At 51.3% G+C, this 21,149-nt stretch overlaps 1 protein-coding gene across 1 annotated transcript; it reads right to left on the bottom strand.

Annotated features, from left to right (window-relative positions):
* Positions 1-7,191: 7,191 nt before the first annotated feature.
* Positions 7,192-17,849, bottom strand: Bpifb6 (BPI fold containing family B member 6). The gene is made up of 15 exons (XM_051194192.1): positions 17,750-17,849; positions 16,594-16,693; positions 15,633-15,737; positions 15,151-15,300; positions 14,958-15,012; positions 14,433-14,493; positions 13,715-13,806; positions 12,909-13,082; positions 11,287-11,337; positions 10,761-10,934; positions 10,209-10,276; positions 9,137-9,182; positions 8,365-8,428; positions 7,942-8,018; positions 7,192-7,330 (listed from the first exon to the last, which is right to left on the bottom strand). Exons 1-15 carry the CDS (start codon positions 17,847-17,849, stop codon positions 7,298-7,300), a joined length of 1,350 nt encoding a protein of 449 aa, XP_051050149.1. The 3' UTR covers positions 7,192-7,297.
* Between the last annotated feature and the right edge of the window lie 3,300 nt (positions 17,850-21,149).

Genomic DNA, 21,149 nt, shown 5'->3' on the forward strand with positions numbered 1-21,149 from the left:
CGTCAGCTGCACACCTGGGTGGGGGAGGAGAGACTTTACCAGGTCTGCACACCCAGCCTGTCGCCTTAGCTCTCCATCATGGTCGCTGCTGTTTTGGAGGCCTCTTTCCTTCCTGGACAGCTGGGTGTGGCTTTATTCCTGCCCTATCCAGCCACCACACAGGGGAAGCATTGCATTGCCCAACACAGCTTCCAATGCCTGCAATGGATCTCTTTTGGCAGGTGGGAAAATTGAGGACCAGAAATGGGAGGGAACTCAACCAAGACCTAACTACCAGTAGGACCAACATTCCAGTCTGAATCCACATGGCTTAAAAGTTGTTCCATGGTGCTGTAAGCCTGGCAGGGTCTGGTGTAAGCACTTCAGTGAGACCCTCCATGACAACAGGGAGGGCCGTGGCTCCGGGTTGCTTCTTTGCTGGCTGCCAATGTCATTTCAGAGGAGTGGCTGATCAGAGACACACAGCACTCAGCCTAACGTATCCCTCCTGCCCACCTCTATTCCAATTGTCACTGAAATGGAGATGGGTTAAAGGCAGGGCACTGATAGCTGGTTATAAGTGTAAATCCACAGAGCCGATTTCTCTTTAGACATATCTCTATCTATCCCCTCACACCAGATACCCTTCAGTGGCTCCCCCTGCCCAGAGATCCTCACCATTACCCACAAATTTCTTTCATCACCTTAGTTTTAAATATACTAAATCCTGCTCCACCCCAGGGCCTTTGCATACGATATTCCAGTTGCTAGGAAGTCTCTGTGAAACCTCACAGCTGACTCCTTGTCTGTCAAGTTCACTGCCTTCTGGAAGAGGCCCCTCCGCTTGCCTTGTCTGGAGAATTCTACCAGTCACTGGGATATTTATTTTGAGTCCCTTCTCACAAGTTGCTTTTATTCAAATGTGTCCATATCCTTGCTGGCCGCCTCTGTAAGCTACAGGAAAGAGAGGACTGTGCCTTGGGTCCCAGTGCAGCTCCCATGTGCGCTGGAAGGGCACCTGTCATGGGGTGAGGGTAGGATCCAGTAGCTCTTCACTCAGCAAGCTAGAGGTTCTAGTACAGACTGAGTCAACCCAGAGAAGGCACCTTCTCCTTGGCACAAAGGTGTCCAATGGGCACCGCATGACCCAGCAGCAAACTTGACCGTACATCCTGTTTACTAAGATGTGGTCCTGAGTGGCCTTGTCACTCTAGGGTCTCTCACAGGAGGAAATACAGGGATGGGAGGAGGCCAGTCGGATCCCACCATTTAGGGAGAGAGGGGCTAGCCTGAAACTCTGTCCATGGATGATTTGGGCCCTAGCCCAGCCAGCCCTGCCACGGCCTTATATCGCAAGGACTCCAGATCTGTAAGACGGGGGATGGCCCCTCCTGTTGCTCTCCAGTTACTCCCAGGCCCCTCTCCCTTTTGAGAGTGATTTGTTCTGTGTCCATTATTCAGACAGGAAATCACGAGTCACTGGGTCTGTGGAGGGATCAGGATGGGTCCAGGCCCCCCGGGGACCCCTAGAGGCACCTTACCAGCCTGTTCCTCCTGCTCTGCAGGTGGGTTCCCAGCCTCCCGTCAACTCCTCCACACCTGAGCCCAGGGGCGGCCCTTATATATCCACAGCAGCTCGGATACACAAAGGGGGCACAGGCGCCAGAAACCCGTCAGTGTGTCATGTCAGGAGCAATTGTGGTTTTCCCCAAGGGCCTGAAATAAGCCTTCCTTCTGTTGGGGAGCCAGGGGGCTGGGGTCAATGCCCAGGGGCAGGAAGAAATGCATAGGGGCCACAGAGGCCAGCCCCTCTGCCCAACTAGGATGGGTGGGGCTCTGGCAGCCGCACAGGGTTCTCTTCATGTCCCCAACAATCACCTCAGTGGCACAGGATCCACCTTGCTTCCCTTGCCCACCCTCTAAAATGGCCTGGAAGGAAGGAAGCTGCTTAAAACAACTGGACCCTCTTGATCTCTAGTGCAGCCACAGGCCAACATGGAGAAGTCCACAGGCCAACCATGAAGAATTCTAGGCCTGGGGAAAGGGACTGGAGCCTATTGAGGAATGGTCACCAACTCCAACCATCCTCCGTGGCTTGGACTCCCAGGATTCCAGAGCAAGCAGTTTCAGGAAAATGGTGCAGCACATCCATTCAGTCAATCAGTCGGTCAGTCCTTCTGCAGCAGGCATTTTATGGGGTGCCTACTGCTTGCCTGATGCAGGGTGTCCCTATGAACAGAAGAGCAACCATGTTTCCAGGGGCTTCCACACCCGTTAGCATTTCAGCAGCAATGAATTAGAAATGACAGACGATGCTAAAATTAATCTTCATAGTGTGATTCATTTAACCAACCACACACAGATAGCCAGCATGTTTCCATTTAATGTGTCCTCAGCAGAACACCGGAGATGAGCTGCCTTCCTTCCTTTTCCAGCAATGGCAGCCTGTGAGCACACAGCCCTGAAGAGAAAATACACACACACACATACACACACACACACACACACACACACACACACACACACACACACACACACAAACCAATCAGCAACCAGGGATAGAAATAAAATAAGAAGGTAACTGAGTATGCTGGTCAGTCACCCCAAATGGGAGTGGGACCTCTTGATCCAAAGAGGAAGTGGGAGGGAGTATGATGGGTACTTGGGAAGGAGCTTGTCAGGCAGAGCAGTACTGAGCCCCAGGGAGTCATGGATGTGTGGCCAGCAGGCTACAGTGTGCACCCCAGGGCTGGGGCTGTGATGTTGTTGTTGTTGTTGTTGTCGATCATTTTTTGAGACAGGATCCTTCTGTAGCTCAGGATGACATGGAACTTGTGACCATCCCGCCTCAGCCTACCCAGTATCTGGATTACAGGTGTAAGCCACATGCCTAGCTGGCTTCAACTTTATATGCACTTAGATCCGCAGGTATCTGTTGCAGCATCACCTCCTCCAAGAAGTCTTCTGGAACTCTATATTGAATGAGGCGCCACCTCTGAGCCCAGCTCTGTGCCCTGGGCCTTCCTGTCTGAGAGCTTGTGACAGTCAAGGTGGCCTCCATGTGCCTGTGGTGTCTCCTTCAGGCCCTTCCAGGGAGATGAGGAACAGCAACGGCACTCGCTTGGCTGCTCACAGCAATGCTGAAGCTAGAACCCACCTTCTTCCTGATGCAGACCTGGCCCGTTCCTCCACCACAGCTCTCTGAACAGAAAGCATCTTGGGACCCGAGCAGAAAGGGATCCCTGAGTTCCAAGTGTGTAGCTTGATGAACTATTAAACTGGGTGCTCCCAAAGCCCCCCCATGTCTCCTCCAAATCATGACCCACCAAAGTTGACCTCTGTCCTGACTCAGTGGATGGGGTGTAGGGTACAATGGTGTCTATGACCTTCTGTAGGCTCCTTCCTCCTACACTCCATGTCTACATAACTACTTCACGTGGTCATGTGAGGAGTGGTGTGTCTCTGCCAGGGACCACCACACATACAGATGCTCCATTCAGTTGCTTTTGCCATCTTCTGTCTCGAAGCATTGGGGCCTCCTGGTAGTTGGCTATTATGAATGAAGCTACAATGTAGTTTTTTGTCACATCTTTCTATGGATGTGTACTTATAGCTTCCATTTTTTGGGTGAACAGTTAGGAGCAGAGTCCATGAGTCCACTCACAAGCCTGAGTGGGAGTGAGGAACCACCTTGCATAACCACAACAGCTATGCCTCTCCTGAGTGGTCATTCTAAGTAGTCCCTCACTCCAAGCCAGGTGTGTGAGTGCCACCATTGATGCTTCATCATGCCTGCCAGCACCCGGTAGCCACAATGCACTGAAGATACTTTGAAGGAGGAAGAAGGAACAGTAGCACCTCCCTCGTTTATTCAGCATTGACTGTGCACACAGCCTCTGTGTGTGTAATCGCAAGTGGTGCCATCCTGATCCAGTGAGCTTAATTCTATTATCATTTCCTACTCCCACGGGAGCCAAGGCCAGGCCAAAGGAAAGCAGCTGTCCCCACGACCATCACAATCCAACCTCAGCCTTCAAGCTACTGGCCACCCAATGAACTACATAGACAAGAAGGAATGTGAGGGTCCAGGGAACCTCAGAGAAGGATCACAGGCACTACTGCCTTCCAGGACCCTCTTTCACCATGTCACAATGATTTTCTGTGAACCTGGGGCCAACATAGGCTATGTAGACAGACCTCGTCTCAAAAAAAAAATACTGCTAGAAGAAAAAAGAAGAAGAAGGAGAAGGAGGAGGAGAAGGAGAAGGAGGAGGAGGAGGAGGAGGAGGAGAAGGAGAAGGAGGAGGAGGAGGAGGAGGAGGAGGAGAAGAAGAACAAGAACAAGAACAAGAAGCAATTAGAGCTCTCTCACTCCCCTCTGACCCTCTTGGAAGGCAGGAAAATACCACTGGTTTCTGACTTGCTTTCTGTCTTTTTCCTCCAGGTTTACATCCCCCTCTCAAGATCTCCATCCCTAATTGCAACCCAGGTAGCCTCCACCAACCCATGCGGGATCAGGGAACGGTTCTGCCTGTAGAGGAAACTCATTGAAATGCTATCTTAGGGTCCTACTTTTCACAGATCCCACCCACCAGCCTGAGATCTGTAGCCTACATGTTTAGGAAGGCAGTGTGCAGGCCTGGTGGTGGTTATGGGAACCATGGAAGAGGTCGGGGAAGAGGAAGCAAAAGGCACCCCTGCCCCTTGCACGGGCATTGACACCTGTGCATTCCTAGGGTTTATTCTTAATGGCTGACCTGCCTTGTTTTGTCGTTTCACCATCTGCAGAGGGCTTGTCTCCTGCGATTGCCCCTACTGCAGACTGATGCTGGACAAGAGCATCAGGGAATGGAGGAGGCAAGGGTGCTGGAGAGGCAGGTGACATCCAGGCAGGCGCCTGAGCAAACAATGGGCAGAGAATGGAGAGGCAGGGGAGGCGGGACACCACTTTGAGGAACATCACTATGTCCTTCCCGGGTCCACTGTCCTGGCAGGTTCCTGGGGATTGGTAGCTGTGAATCAGTACTGAAGACCTAGCTCAGCTTCCCGCCTGTCTGGGACCATGCATCTGTTTCTTTACATGATATATCCAGGGCTGGGAGCTTAGAGAGGAGTGGATAGGAGACTGGGTGGGACTCCGGCAGATGAATTCAAGGCCAGCCTCACACACATGTGTGGGCCCTCAGGGAAGTCACCTTGTCTCTCTAAGCCTCCCTTTCATCGGCTAGGGTTGGGGGAGTCTTGAAAGGTGCCTGGGGCAGAGAACATCTGTTATAGAGCCCCAGGAGTAGGGTGACCAAGCTCCCTTGCCTGGTCCTGTTCTTCCCGGAGCCAATCTGAAGAGTTCAACCACACAGCAAGCATCTAGACCTTTCCCAGAGAAACAGAGACCCAGGCAGGACCTGCCATGTATGAGAGGTTACACCATTACACCATGCCTTGGGTCCCAGTAGAACCCAGGCCTTCCCTCTAATACATTGAGCCTTGGTTTCCCAGCTGCACACTGGGCCTGGGAAGGTGGCTGTTAAGGCTATAAGTGGCTATGAGTGTGTTCTTGAGCACACAGGGACAGAGTTAGATCATGGGAGGAGTCTATGACACACCCGTGTCAAGTGTCACCACCCATGGATTAACTAGACATCGGGACCTGCCAGCACTGCTTCAAGGTTGCTATTGTCTCACAGCCCAGGGGATAATGGCTGACAGGATTAGGTGACGGTGAGGGGCAAGGGCATGGCCCTGGCATCCGGGCCTTCCTCCTCTGTGGTATGGATCTGTGCCAGATTGGAAGACAGCCACCTGCCAGGCCCCACGGGCTTGAGGAACACTGGCCTCCTGACCAGCCTCTGTGCACAACACAGGTACCTGCATTGCCAAACTTAGACCCACCCACACCCACATCTGCCTGCAAATGCTACATCAGAGACTTGCCATATGCAGACATGAGTGTTGTGACACATGTACACGCTGGAGTATGGATGCACAGACATTCAGCCACTAACTACCCTGATGATCTCCAGGGCTGAGCAACAGTAGGTCATAAGAGGTGTCCAATATACATATTTTTCAAAGACATGGATAGTTATGTGTGATTTTTACATTCTAGCAGGTTATACTCATTTTCAACAATGACTTAAAATATACACCATTAACTTAGCTACGTGTAAATGTGCACTTGGATTAAAAAAAAGTCAATTTAAGAACCATGAAGCTACAGATATTGCTCAGTGGTAAAAACACTTGCCTGGCTTATGTGAGGCCCTTAGTACCATAAAGAAAATGAAACTTAATATTTATTAGGATCCCAAGAAAATGGGGGTGCCGATGGGAGACACAGGAGCACTCTGTCCAAGTTGTGTGTAAACGGAGGGGTATGTCGTACAGACACACAGGCATCTCTTACTCATGATCCTCTAGTGCTTATGGTGACCCCAGATCCAAAACCCACTGTACATGGCCAGATGTTCACACTTTCCATGTTGGTCAGCCCACACCCCAGCTCAGAGACACCTGGACGAGCTAGCACTTTTATGCCTGAGCATTCCCTATGATGCCAGTCCTATAAGCTTTACAGCAGCCCTGCTGGCACTGGCACAGGTGAGGAAAATGAGGTCCTTATTGGTGCCGTGATTCAACCAAAACACACAGCAACAAAGAGGCAGAGTTGAGTTGAGTCAAGGCTGGCTAGCTGCAGAGCCCAAGTTTCAATCCCAGCCCTGTGCCCTAATGTGCCAATCAAGCCCTCTGAGCCTCAACTCCCCTGTCTGTGAAATGTTGACGGTCGCTTCCTCTGCCATAAGGACTAAAAGAGGTAACATTGAGAAACTCCTGGGGGCACGGGCTCCACATGAATAGAGACATCTTCAAATTACCAAGATCTGGGACACAGAGCTGAGGCAAGAAGGTCTTACACGGGAGGTATGCCACCCTGGGCTTCCACCATCTGCTCGGTGAATAGGGTGACCCCACTTGTCATTCCCATGGGTTCTGGATGAGTGGGGGCAAGGAAAGAATGGAGAATAACTATTAGCAGATGCTTGGCGTGTGCCTAACCCATCCCAAGCTGATCTTAGACCCTAAAACCCATCAAAGGGGACCAAAAACCACATGTTCATTGGCTACAAAAAGAGACAGAGACACTGAATTGTGTGTGAGTCTTCTTCCCATTTATTATTGAGGCCCATCAGGCCTCTTACTTTCTCCGGGTCACAAGAAGTAACCACTGGTGGCAGGGCCAGACCCATCTGGCTCATATCTGGGTTCCTCTGCTGGTACAGAACCATGGCAGTTGAAGGCAGTTGTCAGAGTCTTACCATGGTCATTCCACCTTCAAGCCCAGCACCAGGGCACTCTGATGAGAGAAGAGAGCTAGGTGAAGAGGGGGTTGGGAATGATGGAAGGATTCACCCAGGCTCAGGAACAGATGGAACCAGCCATGGCTAGGAGATGGGGCAACACTATAAAAGCAAAAGGCCTTGTGACCTGGAAATTACATTTGCCCCTCTGAGCCTTAACTTTCTCAATTGTTAAATAGGAACATGCCTTGCCACCTTCTAGGGTAGAGAGAGGGCACAGGAGAAATGTCCACTTAATACTCCATGCTCAAAGTCCGACATGCAACGAGAATTTTGTATGTATTGAACACTTACTATATGGCTTCGGGTTCAATGCCTCAGAAAATCAGGACAGCTCTATGAGGCTGATGTCCACATTTTCACTCCCATTTAAACCCAGAAATGGGGGAGGGGCATAGAGAGATCATGGTGACAGCAAGAGAGTAGTAAAATGAAGTATCCTTCTCTGCAATCCTAGCCAGGGCCCTTGTTCTGGGACTGGAGGGATTACAGTGGTGGCCCTCTGCCTTCTCCCACCCTTTCCCTCCAGTTGGCAGAGGCCAGCTCTTGCTGATCTCCCATTGGCCAAAGTGTTAATTGACATGGCCACCCCCAGCCCCTCCCTTACCTCTACTATATCCAACTCAGCCAGGTTGTAATTGATAGCCAGAAGGTCTGGGAGTGGAAGCCCAACATGGAGTACATCTGAGAAATAAACACAGGAAAACTGCTTGGCAATCAATTAAGAAGCTGCCTAGAGCTAGCTGAATGGTGGGAATTATTGTCATGATCGATTCATAATGTCTGCTGGCTACATAGGTGGAAAGCATCTATCTACCTTGTGTTTACATCACAAGCCAAAATCTCGCTCACTATGGGAAGTCAAGGTCAGAGCCCAAATTATGAGATGGGCTTTTGTCTCCAAGAAGGTGACATTAAGCCTACATTGGCCTCAGTGTTTAGGCATTGGTCATTTACTCCCAAGGCTTTGAGACCACACAGGTGGACGCCCCTTTGGTGAAGTGCATCCTGATTCTTGGAGAAGCCTCACCATTCACCACAGGGATGTAGGCCTTCTGGAGATAATCAGTGATGAAGCCGGTTAACTCCGTCTCCTGGAAAAGAAGCGCAGGGAAAACCCAATACAGTTCAGCGCCCCTCCTCCCTATCCTCACCTAGGCCTAGGGAACACAAAAGACCACACTAGGGACAGCAAACAGCTTGTCTAACCAGCCTCAGAGTTGGGGGCTGGGCCCCACCATGCTCCTAATCTCTGTTCAGGTGACATGCAGGGCAATGGGTCTTGGTGCAGGAATGGGGATACTCAGGAGGCAGGAGAGTGTGTGTAGCCTCACTCCTGAGCTGACAGAAGGCTGAGAGCTCTTACTGGCCATGCATCCACCTTCGAGTTATGGCATGGATGTGAGTTATGGCAGTGCCTACTCACAGGGCTGCAGGAAGGTTCACATATCCACAAGGATAGTTGCTGGTGTCATATTAGTATCTGCTGGATCCAGTGCTGTGCTGGGAGCCCTGTGGCTAAAGACTAATTGAAATAACATCCTGGCCAATTAAGGCCATCCAAGCCACTACCATGGCGATACTTTTAGAATCAATCTACAGGTTAGTTGCTGGCACTATCTGGAAAAGGAAACAAGGACTCAGAAAGGCTAAGGGTCTTCTCCAAGGTCAGATAGTGTGTCAGGAGCCCCAAAGCATGTGAGTGGTCTTGTTCTCTTAACTCTGGCTTCATTGTAGAGCCCATCCCCTGAGGGCTCAGTGTTGCCTTCAGATGGCTAGGCAGGAGCACTTGGAACACTTACATTGAAGTCACCAACTGAGGAAGACTTCCGGGACAGGCTCATTAAACTGTAAAGGAGAGGGGAGGATGTGGAGAGAACCGCTGAGAGAGGGGCTCCTCGGCTTCACAGGTGTCCTCTCTACAGCCTGTTTGCACACATCTGTGATGGCATGGTGACCATCACTCATTACCTCCCATTCTGTCCCCATGGCTCACAGCCCTCCTTAATGGCCTCTCATGAACCCTGCTCTTCCAAACTCTGGGTCCTTGGCCATGTCCACAACTCCATTCACAACCCAACAGTCCAGACTCAGATCCTTGAAGGACACAAGGTAAGTCCCCTCCCCAATAAAGCTCCCAGGAGACACTAACACATACCAGTACTAGAACAGGCCATGGGCAGTCATCTGGACTCTGCCTGGACACACTCCATCTTAGCACAAGACTCTGCATCTCTACAGTTGTTTTAAGCCAGCCACATGGGCCAACAATCCGCAGCAGAGACAACAGCCCAGGACCAGGCCACCCAAGCATTCCATCTCTTAGTAACTATGGTTGGTCTAGACTTGCCTTCGTAACCCAAACTAGACTCCAAGCCTTGGTGACCTATTGTTGCCGGGGTCCCTTTACTACCTGGTAGGAGAGGCTGCCTGAGAATTTAGGCAGCAAAGGCCTATGAGTGGAGGGGACGAAAGTTCAAACCCAAATTCACTACGGAAAAGCAAAGTGGAAGAGTGAGGGCAGAAGGAGATTTGAGAAAGGCTCAGAGTGTCAAGCTAAGATTTAAGATAAGACCATGTAGACAGTATGGAGCCATTGAGGGTCCTAGAGCAGGCTACATGACAAGAGCAGCTTGGTAGTGTGGGCTATGGTGGATGGATCTGGGTGAGAACCTGGAGTTGGAAGCCAAGAGGCATCACCAGAATGGACAAGGGGAAGAGTAGACAGTGGTCCGAGGAGTGTGGTATTAGCGGTATAGAGATACACTTGTCTTCCAGGGTGTGTTGTAAGTGGTATGGAGAGATGGAGAGTGTCAGGTGGGGAATAGAACCAGAGCTGCTACAGGGATGTCATCATGGGACCAAAGCTCATACCTGTCCAGAGAGGTGACCATCTGCAGCCTGTTCTCATGCACTGAGTAGTGGATTTCCAGACCAAGGTGCTGGCATAGAGAAGGGAGCAGAGAAGGCAGTGGGCCCTCCATTGGCACCTCTGCTTCCTGTCTTATCCAGGAACTGAACCCAGCAGCCTCTCCACAAACCTAGCCCAGGATCCTTGTCTCTCCTTATCCTGGATCAGCATGAACCTTCATAAGCACCTGACCCATGATTACTGTCTGTACATGGTGATAACAGTTCTGGGCCTTTGCCCTCTAACTAGGGTGTCCCCAGGCTTCTCAGCATCAATTTCTCCCCTGCAAAGCTACTCTTCAACCCTTCAAACATCTCTCAGCCAGCCCTGGTGTGGGGTTTCTTTGGGCTTCCATAGTTCTCCTGGTGCAGGCTTTATTGTCTTTGGCGACTGAGAGGGAGAGAGGAAGTGCTCAGGTCATTCCATCTGTGTCTTGACTCTCAGCTAAAATCCTAGCATCCTCCAGCCAGGGAGCATCCCCAAGGTGAGAGTAGCTACCGAAGGGCCTCACTCACAGTCTCCAGGAGGAAGAGTGACTTTGGGTGCTTGCCATGTCGACGCTCTACAAACATCTCCAGGCTGCCATGGAGGTGCATCAGGCTCTTTCCAGCCTTCATGGTGACCTTGGGGGGTTTGCTTATCTTGACCTTGATCAGCAAAGGCTTTGGTTTGTGATAGCTCTTGGCTACCTGTGAAGACCAGGACATGTTCTCAGAGCCAACCATTGGACTTCAGCCCAAGGGTGTCTCAGGAAATAGCTGGTTTCTGCTGGAAGTCCAATATGCAAAAACCTGGCTGTGTGCCTCTCAGGAAAGGAAAGGAGAAAAATGTGACATTTTAGCTATTTCTGTGATGCGCTCAGGACTCACAAGATACTAGGGCTTAGCTGTGTATAGGCTGAACACAGAGGGTGCTCTGTGGACAGGTTGTCTCCACAATGGGCAAATGGCATGCACACATTGAGCAGCTGACTCCCAAGCTAGTCCCCTTTGCCTGGAGGTCAAACTGAGTGCAGTGGTCACAAGAAACTGGGGCACTCACCTGTGGGATGAAGCCAGCCAGTGTCTCAGTGGTTTGGGACAGCTTACCAACCTACAATTCAAAGACAAAGTGGACACTATGTAAGGTCCAGTTACCCCTACATCCATCTCTCTGCCTCAGGAAGGTGGGGCCTCAGAGTCTTCCTTCACCTGCACACACAACTCTATGCTCAACTAGGGAAGGAACCTCCAGCCCCCAACCACCATTTACACATTCAAGCTCCCATGGCTTCTGACCCTTATTGTCAAATGCAGAGAAAATGTTGAATGGAAAAGCAGGGAGATAGATGGGAGAATGGCCAGGTGTGGTGGATGAGAGGGTAAGGAAAGTTTATAGACAGGTAGGCAAATGGAAGGGGGAGACAGAAAAACAAATGAGTGATGGGATGGGGAGGGTTGGTAGATGAGTAGATGGGAGCATAGGGGAAGGCACCAGTGTGAGTGATAATGGGTGGGATGGAATGCTGAGTAACTGAGTGGAAACCAGATGGTGCCTGAGAAGAAGATAGATGGACTGATTGGTGAGAGGATGGGTGGGTGGTGAGATATTGTGATGGAGCAGTGGACAAGGGGGAAAGGATGCGCAGGTGGGAACACAGCTGGATGAACAGGTGAGTAGCAGGAAGGACAACGGTGTATGGCAATGGTGATGTAGAGGTGACTTATACACCAGTCTGTGGTAGGTAATGGTGATGTAGAGGTGACTGAACCACCCGTCTGTGGGGTTGATGGTGATGTAGAGGTGACTGAACCACCCGTCTGTGGGGTTATGGTGACGTAGAGGTGACTGAACCACCCGTCTGTGGGGTTGATGGTAATGTAGAGGTGACTTATCCATCAGTCTATGGTAGGTGATGGTGATGTAGAGGTGACTTATCCATCAATCCATCAGTCTATGATAGGTAATGGTGATGTAGAGGTGACTGAACCACCCGTCTGTGGGGTTGATGGTGATGTAGAGGTGACTTATCCACCAGTCTGTGGTAGGTAATGGTGATGTAGAGGTGACTGAACCACCCGTCTGTGGGGTTGATGGTGATGTAGAGGTGACTTATCCACCAGTCTATGGTAGGTTATGGTGATGTAGAGGTGACTGAACCACCCGTCTGTGGGGTTGATGGTATGACATGACAGAAGGATGTGAGGTAGGGAATAGAACCAGGTCATGAAGACGCAGTGGGTGGGTGATGATTTGGGTAAAAGCAAGGTAGTGGCTGCCAGGGCATGAGAAATGTAGGGAAAGGGGTGCTGGGGTGGCTCAGAGGGTGAAACCTCTTGCCACACAAGCCTTGACCAGTCCCCAGAACCCACAGTAGAAGGAAAGAACCAACTTCAGAAAGTTGCCCTCTGACCTCCACATGTACATGGTTTTATTTACTTTTTTAAAAAAAATGGTGGGTCACTAAATGGTTGGTTGTACGGACAGCCAGGTGTACAGATGGGTAGACAGGTCACGTGGGCAAATGAGTGACTAGCGTGCAGGGGCAACTGCCATTGAAACCCCAGGCAGCCTCACATCTTCTATTCTGGTTCTGCATCTGACTCCTGGATCACCCCAGGGACACCGGGCAGGCAGAGCCTGTCACTCCAAGAGCAAAGCAGTGGAGTGCAATGGTGGCTCACCCTCTTGTCCTTGAGGTTCACATCCAAGGACTTCTGCAGAAGGGCCAGCTCGGCTGTGAGGAAGGAGGCTGAGAGCAGCAGCTGTGAGCCCTTGGCAGAGCCTTCGGGGAACTCGGGGACTGATCCATCAGTAGCAAGCTGGATAACTTGACTTTCCTGAAGCTGCACCATAGGCTGGAGGTACAATAGGAGGGAATACTCAGCCATGCGGGAAATGAAGCCAGGGGAGTATTGCTTCTCCAACCACTGGGGCTCGGGTGAGACCTCAGGTCAGCAGGACGTTGTTAGAGCAGAGAGGGATGCAGGTGGATAGATGTGGCTTAAGAAGACAGGAGCATCAGCCACTAGGTCCTGGGCAGTTTCTCTTAAGTGTGTTTAGGTCACCTTAGTGACTCTGACTCTGGCTTGGGCCCAACCACATCATTCTCACAAGTAAGGAGAACAGCCCCAACACGGCGGGAGGAAAACCACTCAGGGAGGTGACTTCCTGCCCTCTCATCTGCATTCTTACAAGAGGCTTGCTCGTGTGAGTGAGGACCCAGCTCTGTCACTAACTCACCTCAGAAGCCTTTCCCTGTCTCAGTGTCCCCATCTACACAATATCAGGACATAGCCACACCCTGAAAAACACAGCCCTGCAAGAAAAGAGACCAAAGCCACCAGCCCCAGCAGCCTCACTTTGAGCAGGGTGAGAGGGAGGTTCTCATAGCAACTACTAACCACCTCTCAGCCAGCTGTCAGGTAGAAGCAGCCCCGCCAGCCCCACCAAGCCTGAGCTCAACACTCTGACCACCCTCAATACTTACACTAAAGTCCACCTGGATGTAGCTAGCTGTGGTGGCTGGTGGGGCTGTCAATGCGTATTTGACTGTGCCCATCTGGTTCACAGGCATGGGGTCTGTGGAGAAGAGGTTCCATTCTGATGGACACCAGCCTCAGGAGCAACTAGAAGAGCCAGAAGCAGCCACGCTCCTGAGCCATCCTGTCCCTCTGTGTGACCCAAGAAGTGACCTTGGTAACCTGATTCTGGCTGGCCCAGAGTCTGGGCATTCATTTGCCAGGACTCTTGCAACAGTGATAATACATGTGAGGTTGGAATTATGGGCTGTTCACCCCTGAGTAAACTGAGGCTGGGGGAAGTGAGGTGACTTCTTCCGGTCCCCACTGCTGAGGACACGAAGGCAGGATCTTCAGAAACAGCCATTAGATTTCTTTCTCCCACCCTGGGGGACCCTGTGGACCCCAAATGGTACAGACAAAAGACCTCTTCAGCAAAGGATTCAGGAATGCCCTGTCAAAATAACTCATTAGGTCATGAGGTCTGGGGTTGTCGGCAGAGTGGCTGTCATGGAATTCAGGTAGAGAAATGAGAGGACTCAGGCACCCTGTGGGGTTTCAGGCTTCTCATCTAAACAGTGTGTGGACACCATGATCTCAATCCCCCTCTTGTCCTAGAAACAGCCATGGCATGGGCATTGAAATCCAACTAATGTGGCATCCTGTGTGGAAGAGGGATGTCCTCACCAGTCAAGTTGATCCATTTCTTGTTCACATACACCAGGACAGCATCAATGGCTGGACACATCTACAAGCAAAGGAAGCACCAGCCTGAGTGGGTTACACACAAGCAGACTCCATAGTACTCCACAGGGAATCCTAAGAACCCCAGCAGGGCAAGGGCTGGAGCTGGGGGGGAGAGGGAGGGTGCTGAGGCCCAAGTCATGAGACTATCAACAGCAAAGCCTGGACTAGGACTAGGATCCAGATGGCTGCACACAAAAATTGCCAAGGCCTCATTTCCTGGGGCTGGCCTGGGGCTGAGCAGGGTTGTCAAGGCTGGAACACACACACACTGTTGTTGCCTATACCTGTGCTTGTGGCAGACATCACTAGATGATCATTGCACTTCTCCTGAGCCAGCCATAGACACTGAACTTTCTTTAGCCACTATCAACCCATCAAGGTCCCTACTTAAGGGCAAACTCACCGGATGCCCTGGACACAGCAATTGCACCAAGAAGGGATGGAGGATTGCTCAGGGTCACTCACCAGGCCAGGGAGGACCTTGCGCAGGGTGCTGTCCACAAACTTGTTGATGGCCTTGCTGAGACAGGCGTGGGAGAGCAGATGAACAATGTATCAATGACACCAAGTTGGACACAGTTATAGTTCAGTGGCTCAGGAAAAGGAATGATGGGGAGGGGCATGAGGACCACCATGCTTCCCAGACACAGCCCCTTACTTGTTAGGTAGATTGGTTTTCACGCTGACCAGGATGACTTCACAGCCCTCACTCTTGAACATGGGGGTGCCTGTCTCCTCATCCTTCAGAAGCCGATTGGTGGCTGTGATGTTCAGGACCACATTGATCTCCATGTTCCCTCCAGTGAAGCTAGAAGACCAGGCAGACAGACAGGCACTGTCAATATCTCTTCTACAGGGACTATTATCCCCGCCCTCTTTGCCCACAACCTCAGCATCTAAGAAGTGAAAACCCAGGATGGGGACTTTCCACTCCCCTCTTACTCCGATGAACTCTGACACATCTGAAACATTGATCCACTGTAATCACCTCCCCAGAGCCAACCTGACCGATCCCTCCACTGCCCAGTCCTGTCCCCTTCTACCAGTGACTCAGATCCCCACACCCTCATAATAAACAGTCAGTACTCAGTGAATGCTCATGGAAGGGGGAAACAAGGACAGTCTCCTTCCCGCACCAACCTCTTGCCGGTGATGGTCATGCCGGTGGACACACACTGGAAGATGCCCGCTCCAGGTACAAAGTTCAATGTGATCACAGGTTCCAGGACATCCTTTACCTTCATACTTGGAGGGTACAGACATGCACAGTGATGAGAACCGAGAAGACAAGACCCAGGCCCTCAATATGCTCCTCCACCATCTCACTTGGTAAACGTCTATCCCACGTCTACTAGGGCCATGTGATACGTAAACCAAAGGCTTGGACATGAACCAGTCTATGTACAGAAAACCCTCATGTGTGAAGGGAGACACATGGCTGACTCTACATGACCTTGGGCTATTAGTCTCATCTCCTCTTTTGTCCTCAAACACTCCAACAACAAATTAGAAAGATTGGATTGGATCCAGGTTTCTCAACAGTGTCACCTTTGATATTTGGGGTTTAGTAATAACTCTGGCCTCAGCTCATGTATACTAAGAGCACTGTCCTGTTCCTTTGCAAGTTGAGACAACCAAAAATGCCTCTAGGCAAATGCCCCTCCACCCCCAGAGATACTGCCACCTCTGGTTCGGAAACACCATTTGAGAATCAGAATTATAAGAACATGGCACACATACCTCCGTCTGCCCTTCCTGAGCTCTTGATAGACATTGCTAATCTATCCTATTCAGCTAAATCCAGATAGAGCCTCAGACCCTCCCCGGGACAGCAGTCAGAGCAGCCCCAACCAGCCATAACGATGCTTGCAAGGAGCCTTTTCCTCCCATTATTGGACGACTGTCAACATCTTTCCAACCCCACCATTAGAACTGTTCCATGTATATTTAATGAACTCAGTTTCTCCTCTAAATGACTCTAGGCAAGAACAGTTCTCAAGGAATGAGTGAGGAGTTCCAGGCCAAAGCTGGGAAAATGCCTATCTGTACCTGGTGTCCTGCCCCCCCCCATGCCTCGTCCTCCCTGTGGACCCCTGCTTACTTGCTGAGGCCTTTAATGGCCTTTCCCCCTGGCTGTGGATTGCTAGCCTCAGCGGCCATCTTCTCCAGGATGTGGCTCTCTTCCATGGCACTCTGAACCTCTGGCAGGGGAAAGGTGACAACTGACTCTTAGACAGAAGCCGACAGCTGCCAGGAGGAGGTGGCAACTATTATCTGGTTCTTGGAGGAAGAATGGGACTCTCCACTGGAAGCAGCCCAGACAGAGGGTGTGGTGAGGGCAAAGATGGGGAGGGAAGTGGCCGAGGTGGGGGACTGAGGCAGTGGGGTTTGGGGGCCGGGGATGTTGAGGCAGGGCTAGGTGAGGAGAAAGAGGAAGGAAGGGAAGAAGGAGGGAGAGGGGCAGGGGGGGACAGGGGGAAGGGCAGCAAGGCTGTGGTGAGAAACCTAGCTAAAGTGTAAGGAGGTATACACAGAGCACAGCTACAGAGACCTGGAACACCCGCATAAGAAGTGACCAGAAAGCTTCTCTGAGAGATGGTTACTATAGGTTTGAGCCCAGCACCAAGAGATGCTGATTTCCCAGGACTCGGGTGTCCAAACTTCTAGTGGTACCCAGTCAGAAACACCCCCATCAGAGCCATAGCCTAATTTTCAGAGAGGGGGCAAATACTGAGTAAGTCGCCATTGACCTCTTGCACCTGAGCTCAACTCTTCCATGGAGCTGGGCAGAGTGCAAAACAAGTCATGGTTCCTAGAGGAGTTACTCCCAGGTATCACTCCACCTGCCAGGGAAAGTCTGGTCGCCTTGTTTGTATTTCTCTACATTTACAGGTACGCAAACAACATATACAGGGCACAGGACTTGCCTGGGGTCACACAGCATGCTGTCAAAGCCAGGATTTTACCCACACCTGTCACCTCCACAGCCCACACCTGGGCATCAGTCCCGTCCATTAGAGCAAAGAAGGGACTGGAAGGAAGCAGGGTTTCTGATTCTACATCTAACTAGAGGGAGCTTAGGAAGCTGGCTCATTTTCCCTGGGCCTCCACTTTCCCTTCTGTAGAATGGAAGGCTAAGAGTAGCTTGTTGCTTCTAGACTGACTGCAGATCACAGATGTTCAACCCTACAGACTTGAGAAATCATTATCACCTGCCCCATGTCTCCCTGGCCCCGGCCCAGGACTCACCCACTCACCATGGTTCATAATGTCCATGCCCAGCCTCAGAAGAGCCCCAGGGTCAGCTTGAGTGCCAGCCAGCAGGCCACAGAGGACCAGGCACAGGATCCCCAGCATGCCTCCACCTGTGCAGAGGGCATGAAGCCACTTCAGGGAGTGTACTCTCCACACATTCCCTTTCCTATAGCCATAAAGCAATGGCCAGTCTGCCATATGGGCAGTGGGAGGGTCAGCTGCAGACCAGTATGAGTTCAAATGCACCTCAGTGCCCTCAGCGCTGGACCCGCAGGGCAATTCGAACCCATCTGCATCAAGTAGTTCTTCCTGCAGGGTGAACATAACCACCAAGTCCCTCGCTTACTCCAGCCCAGCCTCACTTACCTTTGGAGTCCAAAACTCCAACTCAGCCCCTGGAAGTCCCCTGAGACATCGTCTTGCCAATAGGGAAACTGAGAGACACCGGGCCTCATAGCCAGAGAACGGCAAGCTGAGTAATGACCTCCTAGCTTGGTCCCTCACTGTTCTCAAGAAAGCCATGCTCTACACTGGCCCTCCAGGAATCCTGCCCTCTACTTACCAACTCCTGAAGTTCTCCCAGCAGGAGCCAAGTGTGCAGTCCTGGTTTGAGCTCTGAATGAAAGGAATTAAGGAGGGGCCACATAGCTGGCCTGTGTCTGCCTAGAGGGCGGCTGCCATCTCGACATACTACAGCACACACAACCCATAGGTTTCCCGACCCCAACCAAATCTCCCCCTGGGTATACCTTCCCAGCCCAGGTATGAGGTGAGCTTGTATCCACTCATTCATTCGTGTATTTGTTCATTGATTCACCCATCCATCATCATCAATTCCTCTCTTTACTGCTATGGCCATTTGTTCACTCATCTATTCGGTAACACATTTATTTATCTAACCATTCATCTATTCATTCGTTCTTACATTCACTCCTCCATTCATTCCCTCATTCATCCACTAATTCATGCATTCACTCATTTATTCATCCACCCACCCATCTGTTCATTCATGCATTCACTCGTCCATTAGTTCATATTCACTTATTTATTAATTCATTCACCCATCCAGCTTCCCCTAATGGCATACTGCCACAAGGTAGCCCCAGCAGACAGTCCTGCTGCTTCTGGATCTGAAAGTCAGGAGGGCAAGTTGATGAGAAGGGTGAGAATGACAAAGAGAGAGCAGCTAAGGAACCTGGGATGCAGAGGATGTAAGAGGCAGAGTCTGAAGAACAGCCCTATAAGTCCCTAAGTGAAAGTGAAACCTAGCAAACTCTAAAACTATATGGGCCAGGGGTTCTCCAGCCACATGTATGTGCCCCAAGCAAGCACTCATGGCTGTCACTCCAGGGCAAAACTTTCTGAAAGTTGTCGCAAGGCTCTGTGCAAGGACAAAGGAGCTCCGAACAGTCTCCTCCAATCTCAGCCATCCCACAGGCAGTCAGACAGCCCTGCCGGAAGACTTCCCATTCCCAGGCCAGGGCCAATGCCATGCTTCACTGCTGGCTCAGGGAGAGTTTTCACCATGTTAGAACAAAAAGGCCATGCTGTATTCCCAGGAGACATGGAGATAACAGGGTTCTGGTTTTGCACTTTTGCCTCCCATTTGCAATCCCTGCCCTTCAGCCACCTCCCATCTGCCTGCCCTTGAGGGTTCCTTTCAGCCCTCACCTCCACCACCAGCAAGGTTCCTCTCCCACTCACAGCCTCAAAGTCCTCAGAACCAATAGGAACTAACCACTGTGCTGCTCTGCTGCCCACTCCAGCCCTTGAGGGCCAGCTGAGCTCTCAGCCTCCATAGCTCAGACTAGGCTTCCCTCCTTCCTCTCCCTGGGCCCCTGGTTGGAGCCACAGGGGCCTGCTGACTCTGCTGCCCACCTAGCCACCCTGAGCTCTGTGTGTTTGAAGACAGCAGCGTTCAGGGGCTACCTGTGAGTGAGAGCAGCAGACAGGGAACAAGGTCATAGACACAAGCCCTACATCCCCCCATTCGCTGAACAGCCGCAGCTAAGTTCCTTCCCCTCCGCAGCCTCGGCTTTCTCCTTTGTAAAATGTCAGTTACCAACTTGAGTAGATGAGACACTCAAGGAAGAGCTAGCTGCAGGTGGGCAACTGTCCTTACCGTGCCAAGCTTGGGGAAGTCCTGCAGCTGACAGCCCCTTGCCTCCAATCCTGTGACGAGGGAACCCTTATATTCTGGAGCCTGATTAGCTGCTTGGATAATTAAGGGCTTAATAAGGGGTAGATAATTATCTAGAGTCACAGAGAACAGGAGCCCCAGAGCTCACATGAGCAATTGTTCTGTTCCAACACAAATAGCACAGAAGAGGGTGGCTGGGCAGCCCAAGGGCTGCACTAAGACCAGTATAAGAGACAGATGTGACTGACCCAGAGGACACCAGGCCCCTGGCTCTCCCTCTCTCTAACTTATACCTTCCCCAAGGTTGAACACACAGTACGTATACATTCAGGACTTCAAGCAATACTTATTGAGCACCTACTGTGTTCCAGGCCTATGCAGGGCACTGGGATGACCACAGTGTATGTGACAGTTGAGGTTCCTATCCCGGAAAGAACACTGTGCAAGTCACCAGCACAAGTCCACATCATTCCTGAGGGAGGTAAGGCAGGTGGAAGCCACTAAGCCAGGGGAATGGGACAGATGGAAGGACGAGATGCTATGGGGGCTGGGAGATCCCTACAGCCGAGATGTTGCCGCTGATGCCCGAGGGAACCATGTCCCTGGTGGGCAGGTGCAAAGACCAAGATACTTGATGGACCTGGAGGAACTGTCCCTGAGGTTCCCTTCTTGAGGGGACATGTCAAGTCTAGGAGGAACCCTCCTAGAAGTTGTATGGGGGCATAATAAAGGAGTCCAGTGCCCATGAAGGCAGAAATGACTCCAGGGTCCTAAGCCTCCGGGTGCCCAGCTTTAACTTTGGTCCGCAGGAGTTCCTGGGAAGGCCTAGCCTGGGGATACTTCAAGGGTCTCTATGCTTGGTGAACAATCCAAAGAGCTAATGGGGCCTTGGCTTTTCATGTTTCCCCCCTCAAGGAACCCACAGTCTGGAAGTCGACAGGAACCACTATGCCCATGGTCACATAAGGCCTTGAGTAGATGAGACCTGCTGAGATCATGGCAGGGTTGACAGGCAAGAGCTGGCTCCAGCAGCCTGCCCAGGCTCCATCTTGATCTGCGAGGTTCAGCGAGCATCTCTCTTTTCCTACCACTGCACTCCACCACACACAGAGAAGCCAGGTGGCTCAGTCTCCTGAGCCCACAAAACACCCACTGCCCCTCGGCCAGACTGGGCACTTGGGAAGGTAAAGGATGGCAAATTGAAGGATGCTACTGTGAGAAGGCACAAAATGTCCTTTACAAGATTAAGGGATTAGAAGCCC

This window comes from Phodopus roborovskii, unplaced genomic scaffold (genome assembly GCF_943737965.1).
Source record: "Phodopus roborovskii unplaced genomic scaffold, PHOROB, whole genome shotgun sequence".
Lineage (NCBI taxonomy): Eukaryota > Metazoa > Chordata > Mammalia > Rodentia > Cricetidae > Phodopus > Phodopus roborovskii.

Coding starts and splice junctions, on each gene's coding strand:
- Bpifb6 (XM_051194192.1), bottom strand. CDS start 17,849: ATGCTGGGGATCCTGTGCCTGGTCCTCTGTGGCCTGCTGGCTGGCACT. Junction 15,013..15,150: donor AAAACCAATCTACCTAACAA/GTAAGGGGCTGT, acceptor CGCCTGTCTCAG/CAAGGCCATCAACAAGTTTG. Junction 10,935..11,286: donor TGGCTGGCTTCATCCCACAG/GTGAGTGCCCCA, acceptor TGGTCTTCACAG/GTAGCCAAGAGCTATCACAA.